This window comes from Protopterus annectens, chromosome 14.part0 (assembly GCF_019279795.1).
Source record: "Protopterus annectens isolate FY-2018-M chromosome 14.part0, PAN1.0, whole genome shotgun sequence".
Classification (NCBI taxonomy): Eukaryota; Metazoa; Chordata; order Ceratodontiformes; family Protopteridae; genus Protopterus; species Protopterus annectens.
The window spans coordinates 997249034-997275463 of NC_056748.1; the positions used below are offsets into that span (position 1 = coordinate 997249034).

Genomic DNA, 26430 nt, shown 5'->3' on the forward strand with positions numbered 1-26430 from the left:
ACAGAGGAGGATACATTACAGTTTTATGATAACAGGGGACACTCTAAGAAATTTTATAAGCATAACGTTACTTATATGGAGAGACGAGCCTTGAGCCAGCTTCAGAACAATGGTACTCTTATTATTAGACCTGCCGATACGGGGGGAATTAATTGTTATTATGGATAGAAGTTTTTATTATCAAGCTATGACTGATATGCTCAGTGATGCATGCTTTTATAGTAGAATTTCAGCCTCTGAGGTACATGGGATCATCTCTTCCGTAGATCATGATATCAGAGACCTCCATGTAACTGGCCTTATTACTGATGAGTTGTTCTCATTCATGCATACTGTTAATCCCTTAATTCCGGTGATACAAGGGTTACCTAAGGTACATAAACATCCTAGGAACCCACCCATGAGACCCATTGTTGCTGGTGGTGGGTGGGTGACCGAACCCTTATCATTGTACGTTGAAAAGTTCCTAAGACCAGTTATTAGTTTGAATCCCACTGTGTTGAGAGATTCTAAACAGTTTCTATTAGATCTGTATGATTGTATTAAGGGATTAGATGACATTAGTGTTGTAGCATTTGTCACGCTTAATGTCCAGTCATTGTTCACAATGATACCCAATGAGTTGGGTATACACTGTGTGCAGAAATATCTTTATGCGCACAGTGAATATTCACCTAAGCAGATTGATTTAATTTGTTTCTTTTTAGAAACAGTTTTGAATAACAATGTTTTTATTTTTGGGGAAGACATGTTTTTGCAACAACATGGCGTAGCTATGGGCACTTCTTGTGCCAATAGCTACGCCAACATGTTTCTTGCTCAATGGGAGGCTGAGTCGTTATTTCCACTCATTGAATTTGAAAATCACGTTGTATTTTATCGACACTTTGTGGACGATTTATTTGTTTTGTGGCGAGGGACATCGGAAGAATTTGTCAGGTTTTTTGGGATCGTGAATAATCTGACCGATTGTCTCAAGTTTACTTATAGCCTGTCATACACAGACATCAACTATTTGGATGTTTATGTTGAGAAGTTGAACAACAATATGATTAATACAGGGATCTTTCGGAAAACCTGTCATAGGAATGCTTTCCTATTTAGGTCTAGCATGCACCCTGGCTTCATTTTTAAAAATCTTATTAGGGGGCAGGGTATGAGAGCATCCAGGTTAAACCCCCCCTTTAGTAGGGTTTCAAAAGGAAATGGTTAGTTTGGAGAAGAAGATTTTGGATAGAGGCTATACTATTGATGAACTCAATAGACAGTGGTCTGACCTTGTTGACCTTAGGTCTACTAGGGCACAACCGTATTTTGGTTCACCTTTGGAATTGAAGAAACCAAGTGTGCCCGATAGAATTTGCCATACTAAGATCCCTCTTTTTTATACAAATGATTTCAAACAAGTCATTGGTCTATTCTTCGTGTAGATCATGAGATAAGTAATATTGTGGGCAGTCATCCCAGTTTCCGGTTTAGGAATTACAAGAATTTAAAAAGGTTATTATGTTCTGATAGGCACATTGCAGTGAGGCCAGTTTATGGCCCACTGAACCCTGCGGGTCTTGCAATTTTTGTGGATATGTTGATACAACTGGCGTCTTTTATCATCCTGACTTACAGAAAGAATTCCATTTTAAGGGAGTCAGTAATTGTATGACCCCACATGTAGTGTACCTGGCTCAGTGTGGGACATGTGGTGCATTTTATGTTGGGAAAACCAACAGACCTTTACGTGATAGGATGAGGGAACACCTCTATCATATTAGAAAAGGTTCCCCACATAATGCACTTGCTAAGCATACAGCTGAGCTTGGGAATACTCACACGTTCACATTTCAGGTGATTGAAGCTATTGTACCAAGTATTAGGGAAGGGGACATTATTACACACACTGAATATAAGGAAACTCGTTGGATTGTCCTTTTACGGGCAGACCGAGGGAGGGGCCTGAATGAGAGGGCCTCCATTAAACCTGTTTTAAAGAAAAGGAGGTTGTGTAAATAAAGCCCATTTATTTTAGCTTCTTCCTCCAATGTATTTTGGTATGGATGTTTGTGTATATGCCCTGGCTTGTGTGCTATGTGATGTTGTTATTTTATTTAAGAGTTTTTTTTAAGAGTGTCTGTTTTTTCTTTTTTGCCACATGGTATTTTGTTTTATTTTATTTCATTTTAGTGTTGTATACTGTGGCTTTAATAGTTGATTGAGTTATTATTTAATTGATTTTCAGCAGGTTCGTTTTATATAAATGTCAGTTAGGTGTATGCTCATTACTGGTCTGATGAAGCTCCTATGCGAAAGCGCTTACCTGTCTGTGTTCTAGTAATAAACTGTGGATTTTTATTGCTACTGCATCGACTGGCTTTATTTCTGGACTTATTGATTTGCAGCCGTGTTTGCCTCCGTTGGTATATTCATCTGTTTTTTATATTTCTTATTTTTTGTATTGTAAAGTTTTCCATATCCGGATTCCTTTGCCTATATTTTTCTTCAAATATCTTTGGTGCTGCTCTTAGTTTTGCTTTCTCCTTTTTATAAATATTACACCATATTTAATTGCTTTTCCTTTCCTATGTCCATATTTCTTCTTCACATGTCTCCTGATCATCTTGCTTTTCCTTATTCTGGGGACTCGCTCCATCATGCTGTGATGTAGTCTGTTTTAGACCTTCTACATTAAATCCTTCACTTCGCAGGCACTCCATAACTTCAACTTCATTTCTTTAACTTCTGCTTTACTAATAATCTTTTCTACATTACATCTTTGTGCTGTTAATCTTTTTTTCTGCATGGTAGCAAACTCGATGTGAGGTATTGTAGAGAAGTGCACTGTGGGTAGACTAGCAGCTAGAGAGATTTTTTTTTGGTTGACGCAAGCTTTATAACAGCTGGATCTGTTCCGAGGATCGGAGCCGTAACCCACAAGTCAAGATAAGGCAAAGATCGACAACACAGATGGAACATTATGGTAAGACATAACTTCTTTTTTTACAAATGTAAGACTTACCCTTGCTAAACATCTTCTCTGTTAATTTCTGTGTCTCTGAATTACCGTTAACCGCAAGTGCAAATCAGCACTTTCCCAAGATGGTTCCCACTGGTGACCCCTGCATCACTTTGCCACTGACTCCCCTTCCCCCACCTTCACTTTATCACGCACACGCACACACGCCTCTTACATGCCCCTAAGTTGATGCAACATCCCTGATGTGTCTCCTTATTTTTGTCCTTGCTTTAATAAAAGCTGCATCACTACAGTCTGTCGATGATGCCAGACATTCGAGTTTCATTCTTCCTACTGTCCATTAAGTGAATTGTGATGCTAGAGCCGTTGGTCTGTTACCATTTTCATTTCTTTTTCTCTCTGGTGTTTCTCTAGTGTTGCTACTGGCTTTCTCCACAAGCCTTTGCCTACATGGACACACACCCCCATTGCTCTCAAATGACCCAGATTTTGCACACATCTCCTACTGTTGCCACTTGTACATGTCTTGTCCTCTTAAGTCATGGACTAACCTGCAATTGCTGGATAATGCCAGACATTAGAGTTTCATATTTCTCATGTAAAAAAAATGCAGTCTTACATTGACTTCACAGTCAGAGTAGAGGGCTAACCCTCCTGCTTTCTGTGTCAAGGGTGCAGAGTTCAAAGTTCCCCTAACATTTTCATTTATTTAGAAAGATGTAGGTAATATGAAAGAACCTTTCCTGTTAGCTAATGGTGGTGCAGAGAGCTAACTGTCTAGTAAAAAAAAAACTGTGCTCGAGTGCTGAGAGTACAGGGTTTGAATTTTAGTAAGCCCTTTAAGGCATGATGTAAATAGTTACCCTGGTATATAGTGCTCCCCCCACCCCGTGCTTTTTTATTTTAAGTGCTTTTAAGGCACAGTATACTTATCCTTGGTGTTTAATGTGCCACTTGCCCCACATATTTCAAGTCCTTTAAGGCATGATATGAAGAATATCCCTAATGTCCGTTTCCCAGCCCTCAATATTCCAGAATTTGCTCATTAGTCTAGGGGAGTGTGGAGGTGTGACAGTTGCCACCCAATCCAGTCACACTCATGTGCATACTCACCCATCCACTCACGTTCATACCCACACACAGCCACCCACACACACCCCACCCTACCTAACTAACCTCATTCTACAACCACCCAGGTGTGCATGCACTCAAGACAGCTAGACATACAGGCACAGACATGTACACACACCCCCTTACACCACTGTTAACTACATGGAGTCAGAGAGGTAGCTACGGAGATTATTGTGTGTGTGTGTGTGTGTGTGTGTGTGTGTGTGTGTGTGTGTGTGTGTGTGTGTGTGTGTGTGTGTGTATATATATATATATATATATATATATATATATATATATATATATACAGTATATACACACACTCTTTGCAAAACAGACAACGCTTTCGAACTCAGAAGTACACAGGACAATTTTATGCTGTATTCTCCCCATTTTAAACTGCTGTATGTGAAATAGCTTTCTCTAGATTTGGACCTTCTGCTGAAAACACCTGCCTAATGACATCAGAAAGCTAGAAACCATTAAAAGATTCAAATATGCACTTAAAAAGCATCTCTTTGCAGAGTTTACTTGCAACTGTTACTGCAACAATGGCTAAATAACTTACCACCCCCCACATCATAAATAATGGAATACTTTTAAGAAACTTTTCTCTTCCTGGTAATGTTGTGTTTTTGTTGTGTATTATATGTGTGATTGCATTATATTTTATGCATATCTTGGCTTATATTTTTTCTTTGTCCTTTCTTAACACTTTTACTGTTTTTCAGTCTTAACTAGTCCACATTGATGCTTACAGTTGTGTAATGAATTTAGCCATTTACTCTTTCTGCATACAATACTGTTGATTAGTAAGATCTAATGTATTTTTTGCTCTTTGAGTTCTGGTCATGGCCAACAGACCAGCCCGTACCTGATGAGCAAGTAGAAATAATGTGTGCGTGTTTGTGTTGTTTGTGTTGTGTGTGTTTGTGTTGTGTGTGTGTGTGTGTTTGTGTTGTGTGTGTGTTGTGTGTTTGTGTTGTGTGTGTGTTGTGTGTGTGTGTGTGTTGTGTGTGTGTGTGTTTGTGTTGTGTGTGTGTGTGTGTGTTTGTGTTGTGTGTGTGTGTGTGTGTTTGTGTTGTGTTGTGTGTGTGTGGTGTGTGTTAACTGTAACCCTTCCTCTACCCTTGCCCCAACTCCAATCCTTCACATTCCGTAACAGTGCCACTGTGCAAGATGCACTCAACCACAATGTGAAAATTTTTGTTACACAAGAATATTTTGGCATTATTGCTGACTTCCACTTACCTTACATTTCATGTTACATAGGTTCACTGTTCAATTACTTGTAAAAACCTTGCACTCAAAACAGATGATGTTCTTCGTGTTGCACTGTTGCAGTCATTACATTTGGGTAATCTGCTGGCAGGTTGCCCTCAGTCAGCCTAATTAACAAAGTTTTGGGTCCTGCGTCGGTTGCTGTCCCTTCTTCCATGACGTCAGGTCATCAGGGGTATAAAACATGCAGCCGATGCCATTACATCAGTCTTTCTTGCCGTGCGGTGCCCGAAGCAGAAGCAGTTCGCAAGTGCCGGTCGTCCGACTCCTGAAATTTTTGTTTTCAAGTTTCAGAACTAAAGTCTTCAACTAAAAGCTAAGTACTCTGTTGGGGAAGCTTTTTCTTGCTCCTTACCGATGTCAGTAAAAGTTAATAATTGTACTATTTGTGGGAAGCAAATACCTCATAAGGATTTTCATTTGTACTGTATTCCTTGCCTAGGCCCTGACCACAACGTGCCTTGCTGTCGGTTTTGTGCTAAATTTAATCAACGTACTATTAAACATCGGTATATTTTTGCTTCTAAATATTTTGGCTCGAGATTTAACTATCCAGAAATGTCGTCGGTTAGCAGTCCGACTACCAGAATACCTAAAGAAACGCAAAGAAAAAGAGAGACCGTCTAGGTCCAAAACCGACGAATCTTCTCCTAAACCAGTTGTTGGTTCGCCGGTACTCAGTAAGGCACTTTTGCAGCCCCTGATACCTGCTGCTTCTGATTCGCAGGCCTCTACTGAGACCCATTCGGAGTCCGGTATGCAGCGAGATACTTTAAGTATTGAATTCGCGGATGTCTCTAACTTAGATGGGTCTGGAGCCACTGAGCATACACCAGCTTCTGAGGTGTTTTCAAGCCTAAAGATTTGTATATTAAACCAACGCCATCTTCAAAACTAAGGCCAAAAACTACTTCTGTGTCTAAAAAAAACGACGCTTGGGCCACGTGTACAGGCCCCAATGCCAAAAAAACAAATTATCAAAATGGCTAAGGATTTAATTACCTTGATCAGGGGTACCCATCCCCCTCCTGCTAAGAGGCCTAGGCAAGGCACTGACTATGTATCTTCAGAACAGGTTTCTGTTTCTTCTGATTCCTCTTCTTATCAGGAATTATCTATTCCAACTTATGAGGACTCTGATGCAGAAGATTCCGTCCCTTCTGCTTCTCCTCCTGAGGTTTTTCTTTTAGAGAAACTTTGCATACCTTAAGGGAACACTTTCACTGGGAGAGTCCGGATTTCTCAGAATCTAAAAAGAGACTTGGGTATTTCCTTCTTCCTCAGCTTAGGCCTTTGGGTATACCTCCTTTTCTAGACATTGTTGATGATGTTTTCTCAGATTCCAGTATGACTCCTGATTCTCTGCCTCTGGCTCCTAGTAAGCCAGACAGATATTACAGGGTTCTTGACTCCCACAAATTCCTCTTTAAAAACCCTACTGCTGACCCTGGAACCATTTCTCAGGGTCCCAAGGGCATTAAGGCTTCTACTGCTAAAAATCCTACCCCTTCTGATAGAGATTCCAGGGCGCTGGATAGATGGGGTAAGAACCCTGGCAATCAGGGCTTTAAACTGTCAATTTCATATGCTTAAATATGAACAGCATGTCATGGGTTTACTTAAACAGAAAATTATGTTGATTTCTGACTCTGTGGAAAATAGTGTTGCAGGATTTATTGCATTCAGCTGAACAAGTTGGAAAACGTACTTTGCAATGTGGTTTTGATTCCTTGGAGGCCACTTGCAGGGCTGCTGTAACTGGATCTGTGATAAGAAGGCATGCTTTGCTCAAGGAGCAAAATCTGCCTGACCATGTTAAAGCAAAATTGTTGGATGCTCCTGTACAACAGGGCAGTCTATTTGGTAATAAGGCTGAAGAAGTTTTGAAAAAGATGGAAGATAAAGCTAAATCTATGCAAACTGTGAAAGATTTCCTACAAGTGCAGCCACCCAAGTTCAGTAGGCACTGGCCTACTAAGAACTGGTCCTTTCCAGTACCCACTAGAGCCGCTCAGGTCAAACCCAGACATTCCAAAGGCTCCAGGTTTTAGTCGCAAGGAAGTTTATAGAACAAAGCAATGGGGTGTCTCCACCTCCAAATCTGGAAGTAACAAGACACCTTCCTGCAGTAAACAGTCTCAATGACTTTCCATTGCAATCACCAAGTACTTACCTTTTGGCCGCCTCTTTGGGGTGAAAGCTGGCACTTCATGCACGAAACTGACAACTGATTACCCAGGACAAATGGGTTTTAAATATAGTATCCCAGGGATACAGATTTCATTTCCACACTTTGCCAATCCCAAACGGATGGCCAGATCTGCCTCCAAATCAGTGAACAGAGGCCCAGAAACAAGTTATGTCCCTCATGAATATGGGGGCTATTCAACCAGTACCAGAAAAGAAAAGGGACAAGGTTTTTATTCAAGACTTTTCCTGGTACCCAGAAAAAACAAATCATGGCGTCCAATTCTGGACTTATCCATTTTAAATACATTTCTGGACATTCCAAAATTCAAGATGCTGACTCTCAAGCAGTTACTACCTATGCTAGGCAAGGATGCCTGGTTGGTAACTCTAGACTTAAGAGGCTTGCCTGCATATCCCAATCAGGGAATCTTGCAGAAGATAACTCCGCTTCAAAGCAGGCTATTTGCATTACCAGTTCTCTGCACTGCCCTTTGGCTTATCTACTGCGCCCAGGGTCTTCACAAAGTGCCTGGCACCCGTGATTGCATTTTACAGGCAAAGAAATATTCAAATTTTATCCTTACCTGGACGATTGTCTAATTCAGGCAGAAAACAAGGACACACTTCTAAAACATCTGATGTTTGTAAAAAGGCTTCTAACTTGTCTAGGGTACACCATAAACGAAAATAAATCACAACTGGTACCCTCTCAAATAATTACATTCCTGGGTGCAAGCTTGAATACAACTGCCCAGATGATTTACCTTGCACCAGAAAAACAAATTCAATTGATGACTTACTTCAAACAGGTAGCCACAAAAACCCAGCTATTTGCAAGACAAATTCTGCAGGCCTTGGGGTTCATGGCCTCCTGCATTCTTCTAATTCCATATGCAAGACTGCATATGAGGAAACTTCAGTGGTACCTAAAAAGCTTATGGAGTCAACATTGTCACAGCCTGGAAACAATGATTCCTATCATTCCTTGCCTGCAGCTAGAGTTCCAATGGTGGGCAGAGGCCTGCCAATAAAACAAGGGACCGTCATTCATTCCACCCCGTGCCGCCCATGCCCTGACTACAGACACATTAGATTATGCTTGGGGGGGGGGGTGCATCTGGCAGGGAGATGCATTCAGGGCCAGTGGAGCCCAAATCAAATGCACCTGCATATCAATCAGAAAGAGATGCTAGCTGTACAAAATGCTCTGACAGCCTTCAAGGACTATCTTCATCCATGACAACTACTGATAAAGACAGACAACACCACAGTCATGTGGTACATAAGCAGGGGGGTACCCATGCCTACCCCCTTTGCAGACTAGCCATGGCATTGTGGAACACGGCCTTGACTTATCAAATACATCTACAAGCTCAATTCCTGCCAGGAAAGCAAAATACTCTGGCAGACGAACTAAGCAGAAATCTTATGGACCCACACGAATGGAAACTGGATCCACAAATCTTCAGCATGTTGATACACAAATGGGGGAGCCCAAACATAGATCTTTTTGCCTCACTCCAAAACTATCAGTTAGAAAATTCTGCACAATAATTCATCACAAAAAAGCTTGGAAAGTGGATGTTGTATCCTTCAGCTGGAAAAACCTATCAGTCTATGCCTTTCCCCCTCTGCCTCTGCTCTCCAAGGTCTTACTGAAAGTCAGACATGAAAAAACAAAAATTATTCTGATTGCTCCAGACTGGCCTCGCCAACACTGGCACCCGCTCCTACGCAATATGTTGCACCTTCCTCCGTGGTACCTGCCTTAGACACCTTACCTACTGTCCCAGCAGAACTATCAAATTCTGCACACTCGGCTCCAAACTCTGAATCTTGCAGCATGGCTAGTCAACTAATTTCATCAGTTACATCTCTCAGCAAACCTGTGATGGATGTCATTTTGGAGGCTAGAAGGCCTAGTACTAGAAAATCTTATGCTGACAAATGGAAAAGATTCCGTGCCTGGAATCAAGCACAAGGAATAAGCACAGCAATGCCCAATATTCCTCAGATTCTGCAATACTTAACTGAGATGCTTCACAAGGGCCTATCTTTTTCTTCCATAAAAATCCATGCCTCTGCCATTTCAGCTCATTACAACACAGAGCCACCCCTCTTTTCTCATCCTCTGCTAAAGCAGTACCTCAGAGGGGCCAAAAATTTAAGACCTCCCAGGAGAGCACAAACTCCTGCATAGGACCTCAATTTTGTTTTGGAAAAACTCACTCTCCCTCATTTTGAGCCAGCTGCTACTGCAGACCTAAAATTTCTCTCTTGGAAAACATCTTTTCTTTTAGCAGTCACTTCAGCTAGAAGGATTTCAGAACTACAGGCTCTTATGGCAGTGGAGCCTTTCATTATTTTTTACCCAGACAGGGTGGCTGTCAGGACCAATCTATCCTTTATGCCTAAAGTGGTATCTAGTGTGGCCCTTAATCAGACCATTCATTTGCCAACTTTCTTCCCAAATCCACAGAACAAGGGTGAGCGGATTCTGTATTCATTGGATCTACACAGACAACTAAGATTCTACTTAAACAGGACATATTCTCTAAGAAAATCTGAACAATTCATGGTTTCATAGTTTGGTACTAGGCTATCTGCCCTGGGGCATTTATAAGCCTAGCCATAGTGATGTGGCTTTCGCCACCCCAAGTAATGGTACAAAAGTGTACAGAATAGATTTAGAATACTGTGCTTCTGTCTAGTAGTGACACAGAGATGACCCCTGGGGTAAACCTACGATCTCCCATCCACTCGTCAAGATTTCTCTTGAAGAGAGTCAGTGAGGGGCTCTGTCTAACATGAACTGGGATTCTGTTCCAGAGTATGGGAAGCCTCTGAGTTATGAATCTGTCCCTCTAGCATGTCCTAGTCATATATGTGCTGAGGTTCAAATCTTTAGCTCTCGTGGTTCTGATGGATTTGGATTTTTTGAGGTGGAGCATGTCCATCAATTCCTGATTGGACATGGCCTTGTACATCAGGCACAGATCACCTCTGAGTAGGCGGTATGCTACTGAATAGAGTTGGAGTTTCTTTAGTCTGGCAGCATATGACATATGTTGGAGACCCTTGATCCTCTTGGTGAGGTACTTTTGGGGTCTCTCTAGCTGTTGCAAGTGCCAGGTGAGGTACATACCAAACGGGGCATTGTACTCAATCATGGGCCTGATAAGGGAGGAGTACAGGGGAACAAAAACCTCCTTTGATCTGGATGTGAATCCCTTCATGATAAGGTGGGCAAGGTAGAAAGTCTTTCTAACCACTTTGGGAACGTGGGTGTCAAATGAGAGGTCACTATCGACTTGGGTCCCCAGGTCTCTGATTACTTTTTCCGTACTCAGTGGGTTACCACCTATGTGATAATTTGTGGGCACTTTGTTTTTCCCAAAGGGGATGACTATACATTTTTTGGCATTTAGTTTAAGGCCATGACTCCGGCACCAGTGAGGCCTTTCTGTAGGATGTATGTGTCAGCTGGTGTATCGACTATGGCGCCTAGTTTGCAGTCATCTGCGAACTTTGTCAGCCACAACCCTCCCATGTTTGCTTTCACATCTGAGAAATAAATGCCGAACAAGAGGCGTCCCAGGACAGAGCCCTGTGGGACACCACTTGTCACTGGCTTTGCGTCTGACATGGCTCCAGCGATTTTGACTTTATGGGTTCTATCCTTTAGCCAGTTGGCCACCCATCTTGTGACGTATGGATTTACATTTAAGCTGTTGAGCTTGTCTATGATGCCAGAGTGGGGTATTGTGTCGAAAATCTTAGCCAAGTCCAGGTAGGCTGTATGGACTGCTTTGCCCTCGTCAATGGCTCTAGTGACTGTTTCGAAAAAGTCAACCAGGTTCAAAAGGCAGGATCTGCCTTTTACAAAGCCGAACTGGGTGGGATCAAGTGTCTGTAAGTCCCCAATGTCTCTGTTTATTAGTTCCATAATGATTCTTTCCATAGCTTTGTAGACCAGGCTGGTTAAGCTTATGGGGCGGTAGTTACCAGGGTCAGTAGAGGTGCCTCCTTTGTGGAGTGGGACTACTGTTGCTGTACACCAGTTTTCAGGTACATATCCTGTAGTAAGGCTAAGGTTAAATAGCATTTTTATGTGGGTTTAGCTCCTCTTGAGTTCACGTAGCACGCAACCCGGGATACTGTCAGGTCCCATTGATGCTGTGTTTTTAGCTTTGCTGAGGGCGGTTCTCACCTGGACATCTGAGATGACAGGGAGGTTACATTCAGCTGGGATAAGTATTTCTTCTTTTGGGGGTGAGGGAGGGGAGAAATTTGCACTGAACCTGTCTGCCAGAATGTTGACAATATCTGTGGGTTCAGTGTATTTTTTGTCATTGTGAACTAACTCTGAACATATCTGAGGGTTTCCACCCAGGTTTCTAACATAGCTGAAGAAGGCCTTGTGGTTATCTTTAGTGTCCATAGAGATTTTTCTCTCAAAGGTGGCCTTGGATGTTTTTATGAGAGAACATAGCTTTCTACTAGTGCTGATCAGAGATGCCTTCTCTTTATGGGATTTTGCTCTGTCGTGCAGTAGCTTCCTTCTTTTGTTATACAATTTGTTTATGGCTGGGGTCCACCAGACAGGACGCCTGCCCTTGGTGGAGAGGGTCTTGGTTTTATTTGGGATTGCATGATCCATGCATTCTTGGAGATGTCCGTAGAAAGCATTTGTGAAGGATTCTGCATTGTGGGATGTGGTTTCCACTGTCCCAGTGGGCTTAAAGGATACCATCTCAGTTTTAAGAAGTGTAAAGTCAGCTTTTGAGAAGTTTTTCACTGTAGTCTTTTGTGTTGGGGGTGGAGGTGGGATATGTATATCCAGGGTGATTAGTTTGTGGTCAGATCTCACTAGGGAAGGGTATACTTCTGGTGTGGAGCACTTTGTCCCCATGTTTGTGATGATCAGGTCTAGTATATTATCTCCCCTTGTGGGAGAGGTGACTAGCTGTTCCATTGCGTTTGAATTTATGAATTCCAGGAACCTTTGGGCTAGGGTGTTTAGGCTAGAATAATGCACCCAGTCTATGTTAGGGTAGTTGAAGTCTCCCAATATGATGGTGTTTGGTGAGACATTCATATCCTCCAATGTCTTCAGGAAGGCTGAGTGGGGTTCCTGAGATTGGGAGGGTGGTCTGTAACATGCTACCAGTTGTATAGCAGTTTTGCCTACGGTTAGTTGCACCTGGATGGTCTCTGATGCTTCATGTGTTGCTACTAACCTGGAGGTGTGGGTGTCCTTGATGAATATGGACACTCCTCCCTCCCTTTTTGGTTTGGCCCGAGTTTTGGGGCCGAAAAGCATGATACGAGGTATAGCCTGGTAGCGCTGGGGTGCTCTCAGGAGCCTTGAACCAGGTTTCAGTTACTGCACAGACATCGATGTCCTCCATACTGAGGAGTGCTTCGAGAGCCTGCATCTTGAGATTTAGACTTCTGGCGTTGAGCAGCATTATCCTTAATTTTTTTCCATTTTTGTTTTCTAAGGAGGTGGGTTTGTCTTTTGAGCCTTGCCTAAAAAAGGCACTATGGGGAGGCAAGAGCCTTAGCCAATATCCGGAAGCCCAGTGGTGACAGATGCAAGCCGTCCCTTGTGAAGCAGCGTGGCTTGTCCAGCATGTCATCCCAAGCAGACAGACATTGGATCCCCCTAGAATAACACCAGTATTTGAGCCAATTATTAAAGCTGGTCATCTTGTCTTTGTATTGTGGCATCATTCTTGGTGAGGGTAAGATGCTGCTCAGGGTCAGGGTCATACCAGCCTGGGCTACATAATCAGAGAGCTCCTCTATGTCTCTTTTCATGTAGTCCAGGGAGGTACGTCTCAGGTCATTCACACCAGCATGGACAATGACGGAGTCATATTTGTACTTGCTTTGGAGTGACCTGAGTGCGTGTGTTATGTGGCGGATCCTAGCTCCCGATAAGCAGCTCACTGTTACCCTCTCCTTGTTCAGCCTGGTAAGCGGAACGTCAGTGTGTCTGACTATAAAGTCACCTATTACTAGTGTATTAGGCATGGTGTTTGGCCTTAAGGGCTGTGATTGTTTGACACACTGATTTATTGAAGTATGTGATGCATGTGTTATGTTTTGAGGGGGTGGATTTTTGGGTGTCTGCTTTGGGAGCCTCTGTTGTTTTGGTAAGTTTTTTGTTAGTCTCCGAGTATGTCTTTGTGTTATTATGTGTTTGGTTTGCAGTTGTGGTAGGTCTATGTGGGACTGGGTTTGGTGTGTGTGTGGTTACCTTCTCCTCCTGTCTGGTCTTGCCAGTCCTGAGTTGAGAGAGTTCATCCTCCAGTTTGGCTATATAGTTGCATCTCTCACATGTATTTGTGTTTGTTGGGAGGAGGAGAGGGTTTGTCTGTGTACATGAGACAATTGTAGCATTGTCTCAAGATTCCCAGATTAACCAGCTGAACCAGAGAGGATGCCAGCAATCTACCACTCGACATGCTAGAATATTATAAGGGAGTGCAGTGCCTTTAAGGGAAGTGGGTACTCACAGGGAAGGTAGGTGGATGTAGTGCTTACTTTAGTTAGCGAGTGCTTACTTAGAAGAGAGGTTTTGAGAACAAGTGTTAGGCTTATAATAAAGTGATTAGACTCTATTATTATAAGAGTAGAGCTTTCTTAAGGGAAAATTTGAAGAGCAGACTTGGCGGAGCCAGAAACAGTTTAACCGGCGCTGCGCACAACCGCACAAAGCCGTGCAAATGCGGATTTTAAACGGGGAACTTCAAAAGAGCTAGAAATGGTCCAAAACAACCAATTACTACAAGCTCTTGTGCTGAGGTTACTCCTTCAGGGACAGAGAGGCTGCTCAAGACTCCCCACTCCCACTGGTGAGCAAAGAAACTTCCTTCTATCCAAGTAAGGCAATGGACACCACAGGAACTACACCACAGCCCAGAATACAGCAAAGCCTGTATACTGGTCTAAACTGGTCGAGGAGAGGCGGGAAAACAAGGATATTTTTTTGTTTTTTTTTTGTTTTTGAGATAGAAAGCACACAGAAATGCAGGAAACTGTAATAAATCAGTTACACAGGCTAGCACACTTTAGTGGGCAGCCTCGACAGTTAAATTTAACAAACAAACAACTTTTGACCAATTTTCAACTAAATTAAACTTTAAGTGCAGATAATATATAATGCAACAAACAGTTAAACAGTTTAAGCTTGTTCAAGGTAAGCAAAAGAAGTTATTTCAGGTAAAAAAACAGCAAAAATTACTTAAATCAGGAAAGTAGTCGCTTTTCTCAGTTCTCTGCTGCTAGGACCACGAGGAGCTGTTGCTGAGTAGTAACAATTACTGGTGGCATTTGCTGCAGGGCAGAGGGAAAGGCTATTTCAAAGCAGACTGTTTCCAAATGGATAAGCCATTGTATTCATTTCTGCTATATGCACCATGGTAAACCTGTCCCCAAGGGGATCAGATCTCATTCCACCAGGGCTGCATCTGCTTTTGCAGCCTTTCTCAGAGGTGTTCCTACCAGAGACATTCTAGAAGCTGCTACCTGGAGCTCAGTTCATATGTTCACCAAGCATTACCATTTACGTCTCTTCTCTAAATCCAGAGCAGGCTTTGCCACTCCTGTCCTGCAGGGCCTTATAGCTGCTCCTAATGCAGTATAAACCCATCCTCCCAACCATAGCTTTGGGATTCTACCCAAATGTAATGACTGCAACAGAGAAGCATGAAGAACATAGTACAGTTGTGTACACTTACCATAGATGTAGATGTTGTGTATTCACTGTTGCAGTCCTGGTTACCCTCCCTATAGTCCCCTGTTTTTTTCTCTAACTATACCTCTCATTTCTGTTACTATCTTTAAATGCTTTTTTGGTGTATTTGCTTTTGTTTGGAGGTATATGTTTTGTGTTTTTTATTCTATACATATCTATATATATATATATATATATATATATATATATATATATATATATATATATATATATATATATATTGCTCCTTGTTTGGGGGGCACCTGACATCTGAGGCAAGAAAAACTGATGTAATGGCGTCGGCTGCATGTTTTATACCTGACCTGGCGTCATGGAAGAGGACAGCAACCGGCCAGGACCCAAGACTTTGTTAATCAGGCCGACTGAGGGCAACCTGCCAGCAGATTACCCAAATGTAATGACTGCAACAGTGAATACACTTGAACATGTACATTTATGGTAAGTGTACACAACTGTGCTTTCTTCGTGTTTCACTGTTGCAGTCATTACATTTGGGTAATCTGCTGGCAGGTTGCCCTCAGTCGACCTGATTAACAAAGTCTTGGGTCCTGCATAGGTTGCTGTCCCTTCTTCCATGACGTCAGGTCGTCAGCAGGGGTATAAAACATGCAGCCGACGCCATTACATCAGTCTTTCTTGCCGTGCGGGGCCCAAAGCAGAAGCAGTTTGCAAGTGCCAGTCGACCAACTCCTGAAATTTTTGTTTTCGAGTTTCAGAACTGAAGTCTTCAACTTAAAGCGAAGTACCCCGTTGGGGAAACTTTTTCTTGCTCTTTATCGATGTCAGTAAAAGTTAATAATTGCATTACTTGTGGGAAGCAAATACCTCATAAAGGTTTTCATTTGTACTATATTCCTTGCCTAGGCCCTGACCACGATGTACCTTGGTGTCGGTTTTGTGCTTTATTTAATCAGCGCACTATCCTTCGTCGGTAATTTTGTGCCTCTAAATATTTCGGTTCTCTGTTTAATTATCCAGAAATGACAACGGTTAGCCATCCGACTACCGGAATTCCAAAAAAAACGCAAAGAAAAAGACAGAGACAGGCTGTTGAGGACCAAAACTGCCGACGATGCTTCTCTTAAGCCAGTCGTCAGTTCACCGGTACTCCATGAGGAGCTTTTGCAGCCCTGATACTTGCTAAGTCTGACTCGCAGGCCTCTACTGAGACCCATTTGGAGTCCGGTATGCTGCAAGATGATTCACCTATGGAACCCGCGGCTGTCTCTACCTTGGATGGGTCCGGAGCCGCTGTGCAGGCACCAGCTTCTGAGGGTGTTTTCAGGCCTACAGACTTGCATATTAAACCGACTTCACCTTCTATTCTAAGGCCTAAATCTCGATCTATGTCTAAAAAACCGACGCCCAGGCCACATGTTCAGGCCCCTATGCCTAAAAAAAAATGATCAAAATGGCTGAAGATCTTATTACTCTAATCGGGGGTAGTCAACCCCCCTTCTAAGAGGCCTAGGACTAACCTTGACTATGAATCTTCTGATCAGGACTCTGTTTCTTCTAATTCTTCCTATGACCTGGATTTGTCCATGCCTACTTATGAGGATTCCATTCCCTCTGCTTCCCCCCTGAGGATTTTTCTTTTGGGGAAACTTTACATACCTTAAGGGAGCATTTCCACTCGGAAAGTCAGGAATTTTCTGAATCTAAAAAGAGGCTTAGGGATTTCCTTCTTCTACCTCAGCATAGGCCTTTGGCTCTACCTCCTGTACTAGACATTGTTGATGTGTTTTCAGAATCCAGTATGGCTCCTGATTCCCTGCCTCCGGCTCCTAGTAAACCTGACAGATACTACACGGTTCCTGAGTCCCACAAGTTCCTTTTCAAAAATCCTGTTGCGGATCCAGAAACCATTTCTCAGGGGCCCAAGGGCATTAAGGCTTCTACTGCTAAAAATCCCTTCTGATAGAGACTACAGGGCGCTGGATAGATGGGGTAAAAGGTTTATACTTCTGCAACCGTGGCAATCAGGGTTTTAAACTGCCAATTTCGTATGCTAAAATATCAACAGCATATTATGGGACTGCTTAAACAGAAAATTATGTTGATTTCTGACTGTGTGGAAAATAAAGATTTACAGGATTTATTGCATTCTGCTGAACAAGTTGGAAAACATACTTTGCAATGTGGTTTTGATTCTTTAGAGGCCTCTTGCAGGGCTGCAGTTACTGGGTCTGTGCTTAGAAGGCATGCTTGGCTTAAAGGAGCAATCTCTGCCTGATCATGTTAAAGCAAAATTTTTGGATGCTCTTTTAAATCAGGACCGCCTGTTTGGCAGTAAGGCTGAAGAAATTCTAAAAAATATGGAAGATAAAGCTAAATCTATGCAAACTGTTCTTACAAGTGCAACCTCCAAGATTTAGTAGGCACTGGCCTTCTAAGAATTGGTCCTTTCCAGCTCCTTCCAGATCCACTCAAACCAAACCTAGACACACCAAAAGCACCAGGTTTCAGTCGCAAAGGACTCTCAGAATTGAGCAGTGGGGGGCATCCACTTCCAAATCTGGAAATAACAAGACAAAACCCCCCTATGGTAAACAGTCTCAATGACTTTCCTTTAAAATTGCCAAGCACTTACCTTTCAGTCGCCCCTTTGGGGGGAAGATTGCTCTTCATGCATAAAACTGGGAGTACTCATAACCCAGGACAAATGGGTTTTAAATATAGTGTCCCAGGGATACAGATTTCATTTCCACACGTTGCCAACACCAAACGGGTTGCCAGACCTGCCCCCAAATCAGTGGGCAGAGGCTCAGAAACAAGTACTTTCCCTCTTAAACATGGGGGCTATTCAACCGGTACCAGAAGAGGAAAAGGGACAAGGTTTCTATTCCAGGCTTTTCCTGGTACCCAGAAAAGACAAATCTTGGCGTCCAATTCTGGACCTGTCTGCTCTAAACACCTTTCTGGATATTCCAAAATTCAAGATGCTGACTCTTCACCAGTTACTTCCTATGCTAGGCAAAGATGCCTGGTTGGCAACTCTAGATTTAAAAGAAGCTTACCTGCATATCCCAATCAGGGAATCTTGCAGAAGATACCTACGCTTCAAAGCAGGCTGTTTGCATTATCAGATATGTGCACTGCCCTTTGGCTTGTCTACTGCGCCCAGGGTATTCACAAAGTGCCTGGCTTCAGTAATTGCATTTTGTAGACAAAGAAATATTCATATATATCCATACCTGGACGATTGTCTAATTCAGGCAGAAAACCAGGCCATACGTATAAATCATATGGCGTTTGGAAAAAGGGTTCTAACTTGTCTAGGGTACACCATAAATGAAAAAAAAACACAACTGGTACCCTCTCAACAGATTACAGTCCTGGGTGCAAGCTTGAATACAACTGCCCAGATGGCATTCCTCACACCAGAAAAGCAAATTCATTTGGTAACTTACTTCAAACAAGTGGCCACAAAAACCCTGCTATCTGTAAGACAAATACTGCAAGCCTTGGGGTTCATGGCCTCCTGCATTCTTCTAATATCATATGCAAGACTGCATATGATACAATGAAAAAGGAAAAGCCCTGTTTGCTGAGTGATGGAACAAACACAAAAGTCCAATGTAAAAGAAAAAATGTTCCAAACACTAAAACCAAGGAGAAGCCAAAATCCAATAAAAATCCAAGTAAGAATCCAAATAAAGTTCCACAGAAACCTTTATTTCATAGGTAAGCGCTTTCGCAACCTTTCCTGGTTGCTTCCTTAGACCAAAACAAACATGCCTAAAAACAATCCCTTTTTTATAATGCACATCACACAAGACCCACCAATCCCCGTGGAGAATACAAGACTCCAATGCTTTGCAGATTCAAAGAGATGCACACTCTTAAATCAGATCAAAACATATATGTAGAAAATGCATATAAAACTACATGTAGAAATAAATATAAAAAAACACATAAAAAGTGTGTATAAAAAATACATAAAAATATATAAAAATGTGTGTAAAAAGCCTAAAAGCACTGTAAAGCATGCTTGCATGTCCTATTTGCAACATAACCCTAGTTGCAGAGCATGTTTGTTTTGGTCTGAGGAAGCAACCAGGAGAGGTTGCGAAAATGCTTACCTATGCAATAAAGGTTTCTGTGGAACTTTATTTGGATTCTTACTTGGATTTTTATTGGATTTTGGCTTCTCCTTGGTTTTAGTGTTTGGAACATTTTTTCTTTTACATAAGACTGCATATGAGGAAACTTCATTGGTACTTAAAAAGTCTATGGAGTTAACATTGTCACAGCCTGGAAACAATGATTCCTGTCATACCAAAACAAGGGACTGCCATTCACACTACCCCCTGCCGCCCAAACCCTAACTACAGATGCATCAGACTATGCATGGGGGCTCACCTGGCAGGGAAGTGCATTCAGGGCAAATGGAACCCAAATCAAATGCACCTACATATCAATCAAAAAGAAATGTTAGCTGTGCAGAATGCTCTGACAGCCTTCAAGGACTACATTAATTCAGGACAACTAATGGTAAAGATGGACAACACCACGGTTATGTGGTACATAAACAAGCAGGGGGGTACACATTCCTACCCCTCTGCAGACTAGCCATGGCATTGTGGAACACGGCCTTGAGCTACCAAGTGCAACTACAAGCTCAATTCCTGCCAGGAAAACTGAATGCACTGGCAGACGGACTAAGCAGAAATCTCATGGACCCACACAAGTGGAAACTGGAACCATGGATTTTCAACATGTTGACAAGCAAATGGGGGAGCCCAGACATAGATCTATTTGCCTCCCCCCACATCTACCAGTTGGACAAATTTTGCACAAGGACTCCTCACAAAAAAGCCTGGAAAGTAGATGCTCTGTCATTCAGCTGGAAAAGCCTATCAGTTTATGCCTTTCCCTTTCTGCTCCAAAATTCTACTAAAAGTCAAACAGGACAAACCAAAAATGATTTTGATTGCTCCAGACTGGCCTCGCCAACACTGATACCCACTCCTGCGCAATGTGTCACACCTTCCACCGTGGCACCTTCCTCAGGCACCTTACTTACTGTCTCAGCAGAACAACCAAATTCTGCACACTCCGCTCCAAACTTTGAATCTTGCAGCATGGTTAATCACCTAAATTCACCCTTGGCATCCCTCAGCAAACTTGTGATGGATGTCATTTTGGAGGCAAGAAGGCCTAGTAGTAGAAAATCTTATGCTGACAAATGGAAAAGATTCTGTGCCTGGAATCAATCACAAGGGATAAGCGCAACAGTGCCCAATATTCCTCAGATTTTACAGTATTTAACTGAGATGCTTCACAAGGGCCTGTCCTTTTCTTTTCTTCCATAAAAATCCATGCATCAGCCATTTCAGCTCATTACAACACAGAACCTCCCCTCTTCTCCTCATCCTGTGCTAAAGCAGTATCTCAGAGGGGCCAAAACTTAAGACCAGCCAGGAGAGCTTCAACCCCTGACTGGGACCTCAATTTTGTATTGGAAAAACTCGCACTCCCTCCTTTCGAGTCAGCTGCTACTGCAGACTTAAAATTTCTCTCCTGGAAAACAGCTTTCATTTTAACAGACACTTCAGCTAGAAGGATTTCCAAATTACAGGCTCTTATGGCAGTGGAGCCTTTCATTATTTTTAATGCGAACAGGGTGTCTCTTAGGACCAGTCCATCCTTCATGCCTAAGGTGGTATCCAATGTGGCTCTTAATCAGACCATTCATTTGCCAGTTTTCTTTCCCAATCCACAGAACAAGGGGGAATGGATTCTGCATTCATTGGATGTACACAGACAACTTCGATTTTACTTAAACAGGACAAAATCTCAAAGGAAATCTGAACAACTACTGGTGGCATTTGCTGCAGGGCCAGAGGGAAAAGCTATTTCAAAGCAGACTATTTCCAAATGGATAAACCCATTGTATTTGTTTCTGCTATATGCACCATGGTAAAACTATCCCCCAGGGGATCAGATCTCATTCCACCAGGGCTGCATCTACTTCTACAGCCTTTCTCAGAGGTGTTCCTACCAGGGACATTCTAGAAGCTGCTACCTGGAGCTCGGTTCATACGTTCACCAAACATTACCATTTACCTTTCTTCTCTAAATCCAGAGCTGGCTTTGTCTCTGCTGTCCTGCAGGGCTTTATAGCTGGTCCTAATGTTGTATAAATCCATCCTCCCAACCATAGATTTGGGAATCTACCCAAATGTAATGACTGCAACAGTGAAACACGAAGAACATAATATAGTTGTGTACACTTACCATAAATATAGATGTTCGAGTGTATTCACTGTTGCAGTCCTGGTTACCTTCCTTCCAACCCCGTTTTTTCTCTTACTATACCTCTTCTTTCCTTTACTATGCTTAAAAGCCTTTTTGGTGTATTTGCTTTTGTTTGGAGGTATATTTTTGTGTTTTTAATTACTTAAATATTTGGCTCCCCATTCTGAGGGTACCTGACATCTGGGGCAAGAAAAACTGATGTAATGGCGTCGGCTGCATATTTTATACCCCTGACGACCTGACATCATGGAAGAAGGGACAGTAACCAACGCAGGACCCAAGACTTTGTTAATCAGGCTGACTGAGGGCAACCTGTCAGCAGATTACCCAAATGTAAGGACTGCAACAGTGAATACACTCGAACATCTACATTTATGTTAAGTGTACACAACTGTACTTTCCTGTTATCCCTCGTGACCTGGTGGTAGGTCTCGCCATCAAAAGTGTTGAAACACAGTTCATGGACTGCCCATATCCATGATTTTATCCTGTCAGTTAGTACCCAAACTCATGACTGTAGGTAAGTATGGTAATGTAGGCTGTTAAATGTTTGAGCTTTGTCCTATTTGTTTCCAAAACATGTTATTTTCTTAAAAAATACTTTTAACTTCGGAGTAACATTGAGGACCTTAAGGAAAACATTGATGTAAAACATTTATCTTGCACGAACACTAATGATAAGCATATTGTTTAGACTATTTTCATGCTTTCTAAATTCTCTGTTCTGTGACATGTTGATCTAGTGCAATGATTTATTAGCACTGGAAAAATCCTCAAAACATCTTTAAATAAATAAAGCCACAAATTCATACTTTTGCTTATTTGTTTACAAATGGTCCTCTACTTAGATTTTCTTGCCAAAATGTATGACTTGGAGAAAAATGCAAGTCTTTAGTCATGGATATAGGAGAGTAAAGGGGCAATATCTGGGGTGTAGTGTTTTTTTAACCTAGGTAACCTAAGTTTTTTGCCTTTTCTGTAGGTGATGAATATTGATTTGCCAGCAGTCAGATGTTAATAGGTGTGCCAGAAGATCATGTATAATATGTTGGATCATTTGTATCTGATAGAAGTAATTGCTTTATCGCAAATGCATTTTGTGCCCCCTGATGTTCATTTAATTAACTGTTACTGTATTGTGATTTTTTAATATTGCTTTTTCAGGATTTGGTATCCAGTACTTGCATGAAAATAGAATTATACATAGAGATCTAAAACCAGAGAACGTAGTACTTCAAAATTTTGGTGGCAAGGTTAGTGAATCCTGAAAATTATATTTAATTTTGCTTTTTTAGAATTTGTTAAACCTGTATGGTTGTGTCAGTCTACAGTGCTTAAACCTGTCCTTTTAGTGCTTTGGCATGTACGATTAGCACTGTTGAGGATTTAGCATAAAAAGATCTGTCCATTTCTCATAATGCTTTGTCATTTACTCTTCTAAGGGCTGTCTTTTTTGCTTCTTCCATTCTGAGAAATTTTTTTGCATTATGAAAAATGCTGTACTTTTTTCTTTTTCTACTGGAAGCCCTGTGAACACTTAAGATGTTAAAAGACCTGTGCTGTATGTTGAGATGTTTGCTAGTCATTGTCTGTTTGATACAGTGACATTTTATGAGGGAAATATGTTAACATGCATGTTGGTCAGTAATTTTATTTTATCTTCTCTCTGTCAACCTGTTCATTATTAGCCCTCCCCTCCTCCTGTCCCATTGCCATGTCTTCATTGCTCCTTCAACCTTTCATGTGCTAAGAGAAGAGAGAGAGACAACTAGTGGAAGGGGCTGTCATCTTGGCATGTCGAAGATTTTTTTTTTATTCAATAATTCCCATCTATTAAGCACCCTGATATGTGCAGCTGAAGTAGAGATTGTGGTACTTACCAGCGATACATGTGTGCTTTTGTGTACATGCCATAACCCAGTTTATAGAACTGTATAATCCATGTAGCAATTGTGACTGGACCTCATCTGTATTGGTTCACAGTTCATCTGAGAACTGTAACCTCCCTTTCACCAGAATTGGCGAACCAGCATTGGCCACTCTTTTCATACTTTCTGGTTGGCTTTTAAACTACCCATCTTGCTAGCTTATTCTGGGTCATTACACTGTATGCTATAGAAGCAGCACTGAAGTCATTGTTTAGATCAGTATTGGAAATATTTGCTCACAAAGCTGAAAATAATGGGTGTGGGGGTTATGTCAGATTTTTGTGCTATAGTCGCACTTAAGGCAGCTTATTTTTTATTCTTGGTGCTTTTTTTCTCTGTGCTTGCCATTTATCCAGCTTCCCCAATGGACATAAGCCTATTCATTCCTCCATAATGTGTATTCCTAATATGGCTGGTGAGATGTTAGAGGGGCCATCTTTGCAGCCATGGGGGGTGCTTTGTGCTTCCACATGTGCCTGTTCCATCTGCCTCCTTGCTTCAGAAGGAATTGCTGTTTTCCCAACATCCATGTTAGTTAGACTTACCCCTAACGTCTCTTTTGTCTTTTCCTGACTGCAGAACTATACGGCCAGCACTTCTTCGCTATCATCGTCATCATCATCTTCTTTCGGCTGATTCCCGTTAGGGGTCGCCACAGCAGATCACCTGTTTCCATTTCTTCCTGTCCTCTGCATCTTGCTTTGTCACACCAACCATCTGCATGTCCTCTCTCACCACATCCATAAACCTTATATTAGGCCTTCCTCTTTTCCTGTTACCTGGTAGCTTCATCCTTAGCATCTTTTTCCCAATATACTCAGCATCCCTCCTCAGCACATGTCCAAACCAACGTAATCGTGCCTCTCTGGCTTTGTCGCCAAACCTTCCAACCTGGGCTGACCCTCTAATATACTTATTCCTAATCCTGTCCACCCTCGTCACACCCAGTGCAAATCTTAACATCTTTAATTCTGCCACATCCAGATCAAACTCCTGCCTTTTTGTTAATGCCACTGTCTCCAACCCATATAACATAGCTGGTCTCACTACCCTCTTGTAGACCTTCCCTTTCACTCTTACAGGTACTCGTCTGTCACAAATCACACCTGACACTCTTCTCCACCCACTCCATCCTGCCTGTACTCTCTTCTTCACCTCTCTTCCACACTCACCATTACTCTGAACTATTGACCCCAAGTATTTAAACTCGTCCACCTTCGCCACCTCTACTGCTTGCATCCTCACCATTCCTCTAGCCTCCCTCTCATTCACACACACATATATTCTGTCTTAGTCCTGCTGACCTTCATTCCTCTTCTCTCTGGAGCATATCTCCATCTCTCCAGGGTCTCCTCCACCTGTTCCCTACTCTCACTACAGATCACAATGTCATCTGCAAACATCATAGTCCACGGGGACTCCTGTCTGATCTCGTCTGTCAACCTGTCCATCACCATTGCAAATAAGAAAGGGCTCAGAGCTGATCCTTGATGTAACCCCACCTCCACCTTAAACGAATCCGTCACTCCCACCGCAGACCTCACCGCTGTCACACTACCCTCGTCTATATCCTGTACCACTCTTACATACTTTTCTGACACTCCTGACTTCCTCATACAATACCACAACTCCTCTCTAGGCACCCTGTCATATGCTTTCTCTAAGTCTACAAACACACAATGCAGCTCCTTCTGAAATTCTCTGTACTTCTCCATCAACACTCTCAGAGCAAAGATCGCATCTGTAGTGCTCTTTCCCGGCATGAAACCATACTGCTGATCACTAATCATCACGTCCCTTCTTAACCTTGCTTCCACTACTCTTTCCCATAACTTCATGCTGTGACTGATCAGTTTAATCTCTCTGTAGTTACTACAGCTCTGCACATCACCCTTATTCTTAAAAATCGGTACCAAAACACTTTTTCTCCATTCCTCAGGCATCCTCTCACTTTCCAAGATTTCATTAAACAATCTGGTTAAAAACCCCACTGCCATTTCACCTAAACACCTCCATGCTTCCACAGGTATGTCATCTGGGCCATCAGCCTTTCCATTCTTCATTCTCTTCATAGCTATCCTTACTTCCTCCTTGCTAATCCATTGCACTTCATGATTCACTATCCCTACATTATCCAACCTTCTCTCCCTCTCATTCTCCAACCCCTCAAAGTACTCTTTCCATCTCCTCAACACACACTCCTTGCTTGTGAGTATGTTTCCCTCATTATCCTTTATCACCTTTACCTGCTGCACATCTTTCCTAGCTCTGTCCCTCTGGCTAGCCAATCGGTACAGGTCCTTTTCTCCCTCATTAGTGTCCAACCTTTCATACAACTCTTCATATGCCTTACCCTTAGCCTTCGCCACCCCTCTGTTTGCCATGCACGTCATCTCCTTATACTCCTGTCTACTTTCTTCATCTCTCTGACAATCCCACTTCTTCTTTGCCAACCTCTTTCTCTGTATACTCGCCTGTACTTCCGCATTCCACCACCATGTCTCCTTGTCGTCCTTCCTCTGTCCAGATGTGATACCAAGCACCTTTCTAGCCGTCTCCCTTACTAGCTCTGCTGTAGTTACCCAGCTATTTGGTAACTCTTCACTGCCACCCAGTGCCTGCCTTAACTCATCCCTGAACTCCACCTCACAATTACCCTTTTTCAATTTCCACCATTTGATCCTTGGTGCTGCCCTCACACTCCTCCTCCTCTTCTTGATCACCAACGTCATCCTACAAACCACCATCCTATGCTGCCTAACTACACTTTCTCCGGTCACCACTTTACAGTCTCCAATCTCCTTGATAGGTATAAGCTGTGGAGTCATTTAATTGATGGCTCTAAGTCCACCTCTGGGTGACTGATGTGAGCACTTCTGTTGCAGTGGAAACTTCTTTTGCTCTACCCTGATGACTATATGACT

At 42.4% G+C, this 26430-nt stretch overlaps 1 protein-coding gene across 3 annotated transcripts in view; it reads left to right on the forward strand.

Moving 5' to 3' along the window:
* Positions 1-26430, forward strand: part of CHUK (component of inhibitor of nuclear factor kappa B kinase complex) — a 1226492-nt gene that overhangs the window by 247362 nt on the left and 952700 nt on the right. For all 3 annotated transcript variants that reach the window (XM_044056797.1, XM_044056796.1, XM_044056798.1), the window contains exon 6: positions 22743-22831. In XM_044056797.1, the coding sequence (XP_043912732.1) occupies positions 22743-22831 (89 nt within the window). The remainder of the gene's footprint in view (positions 1-22742; positions 22832-26430) is intronic.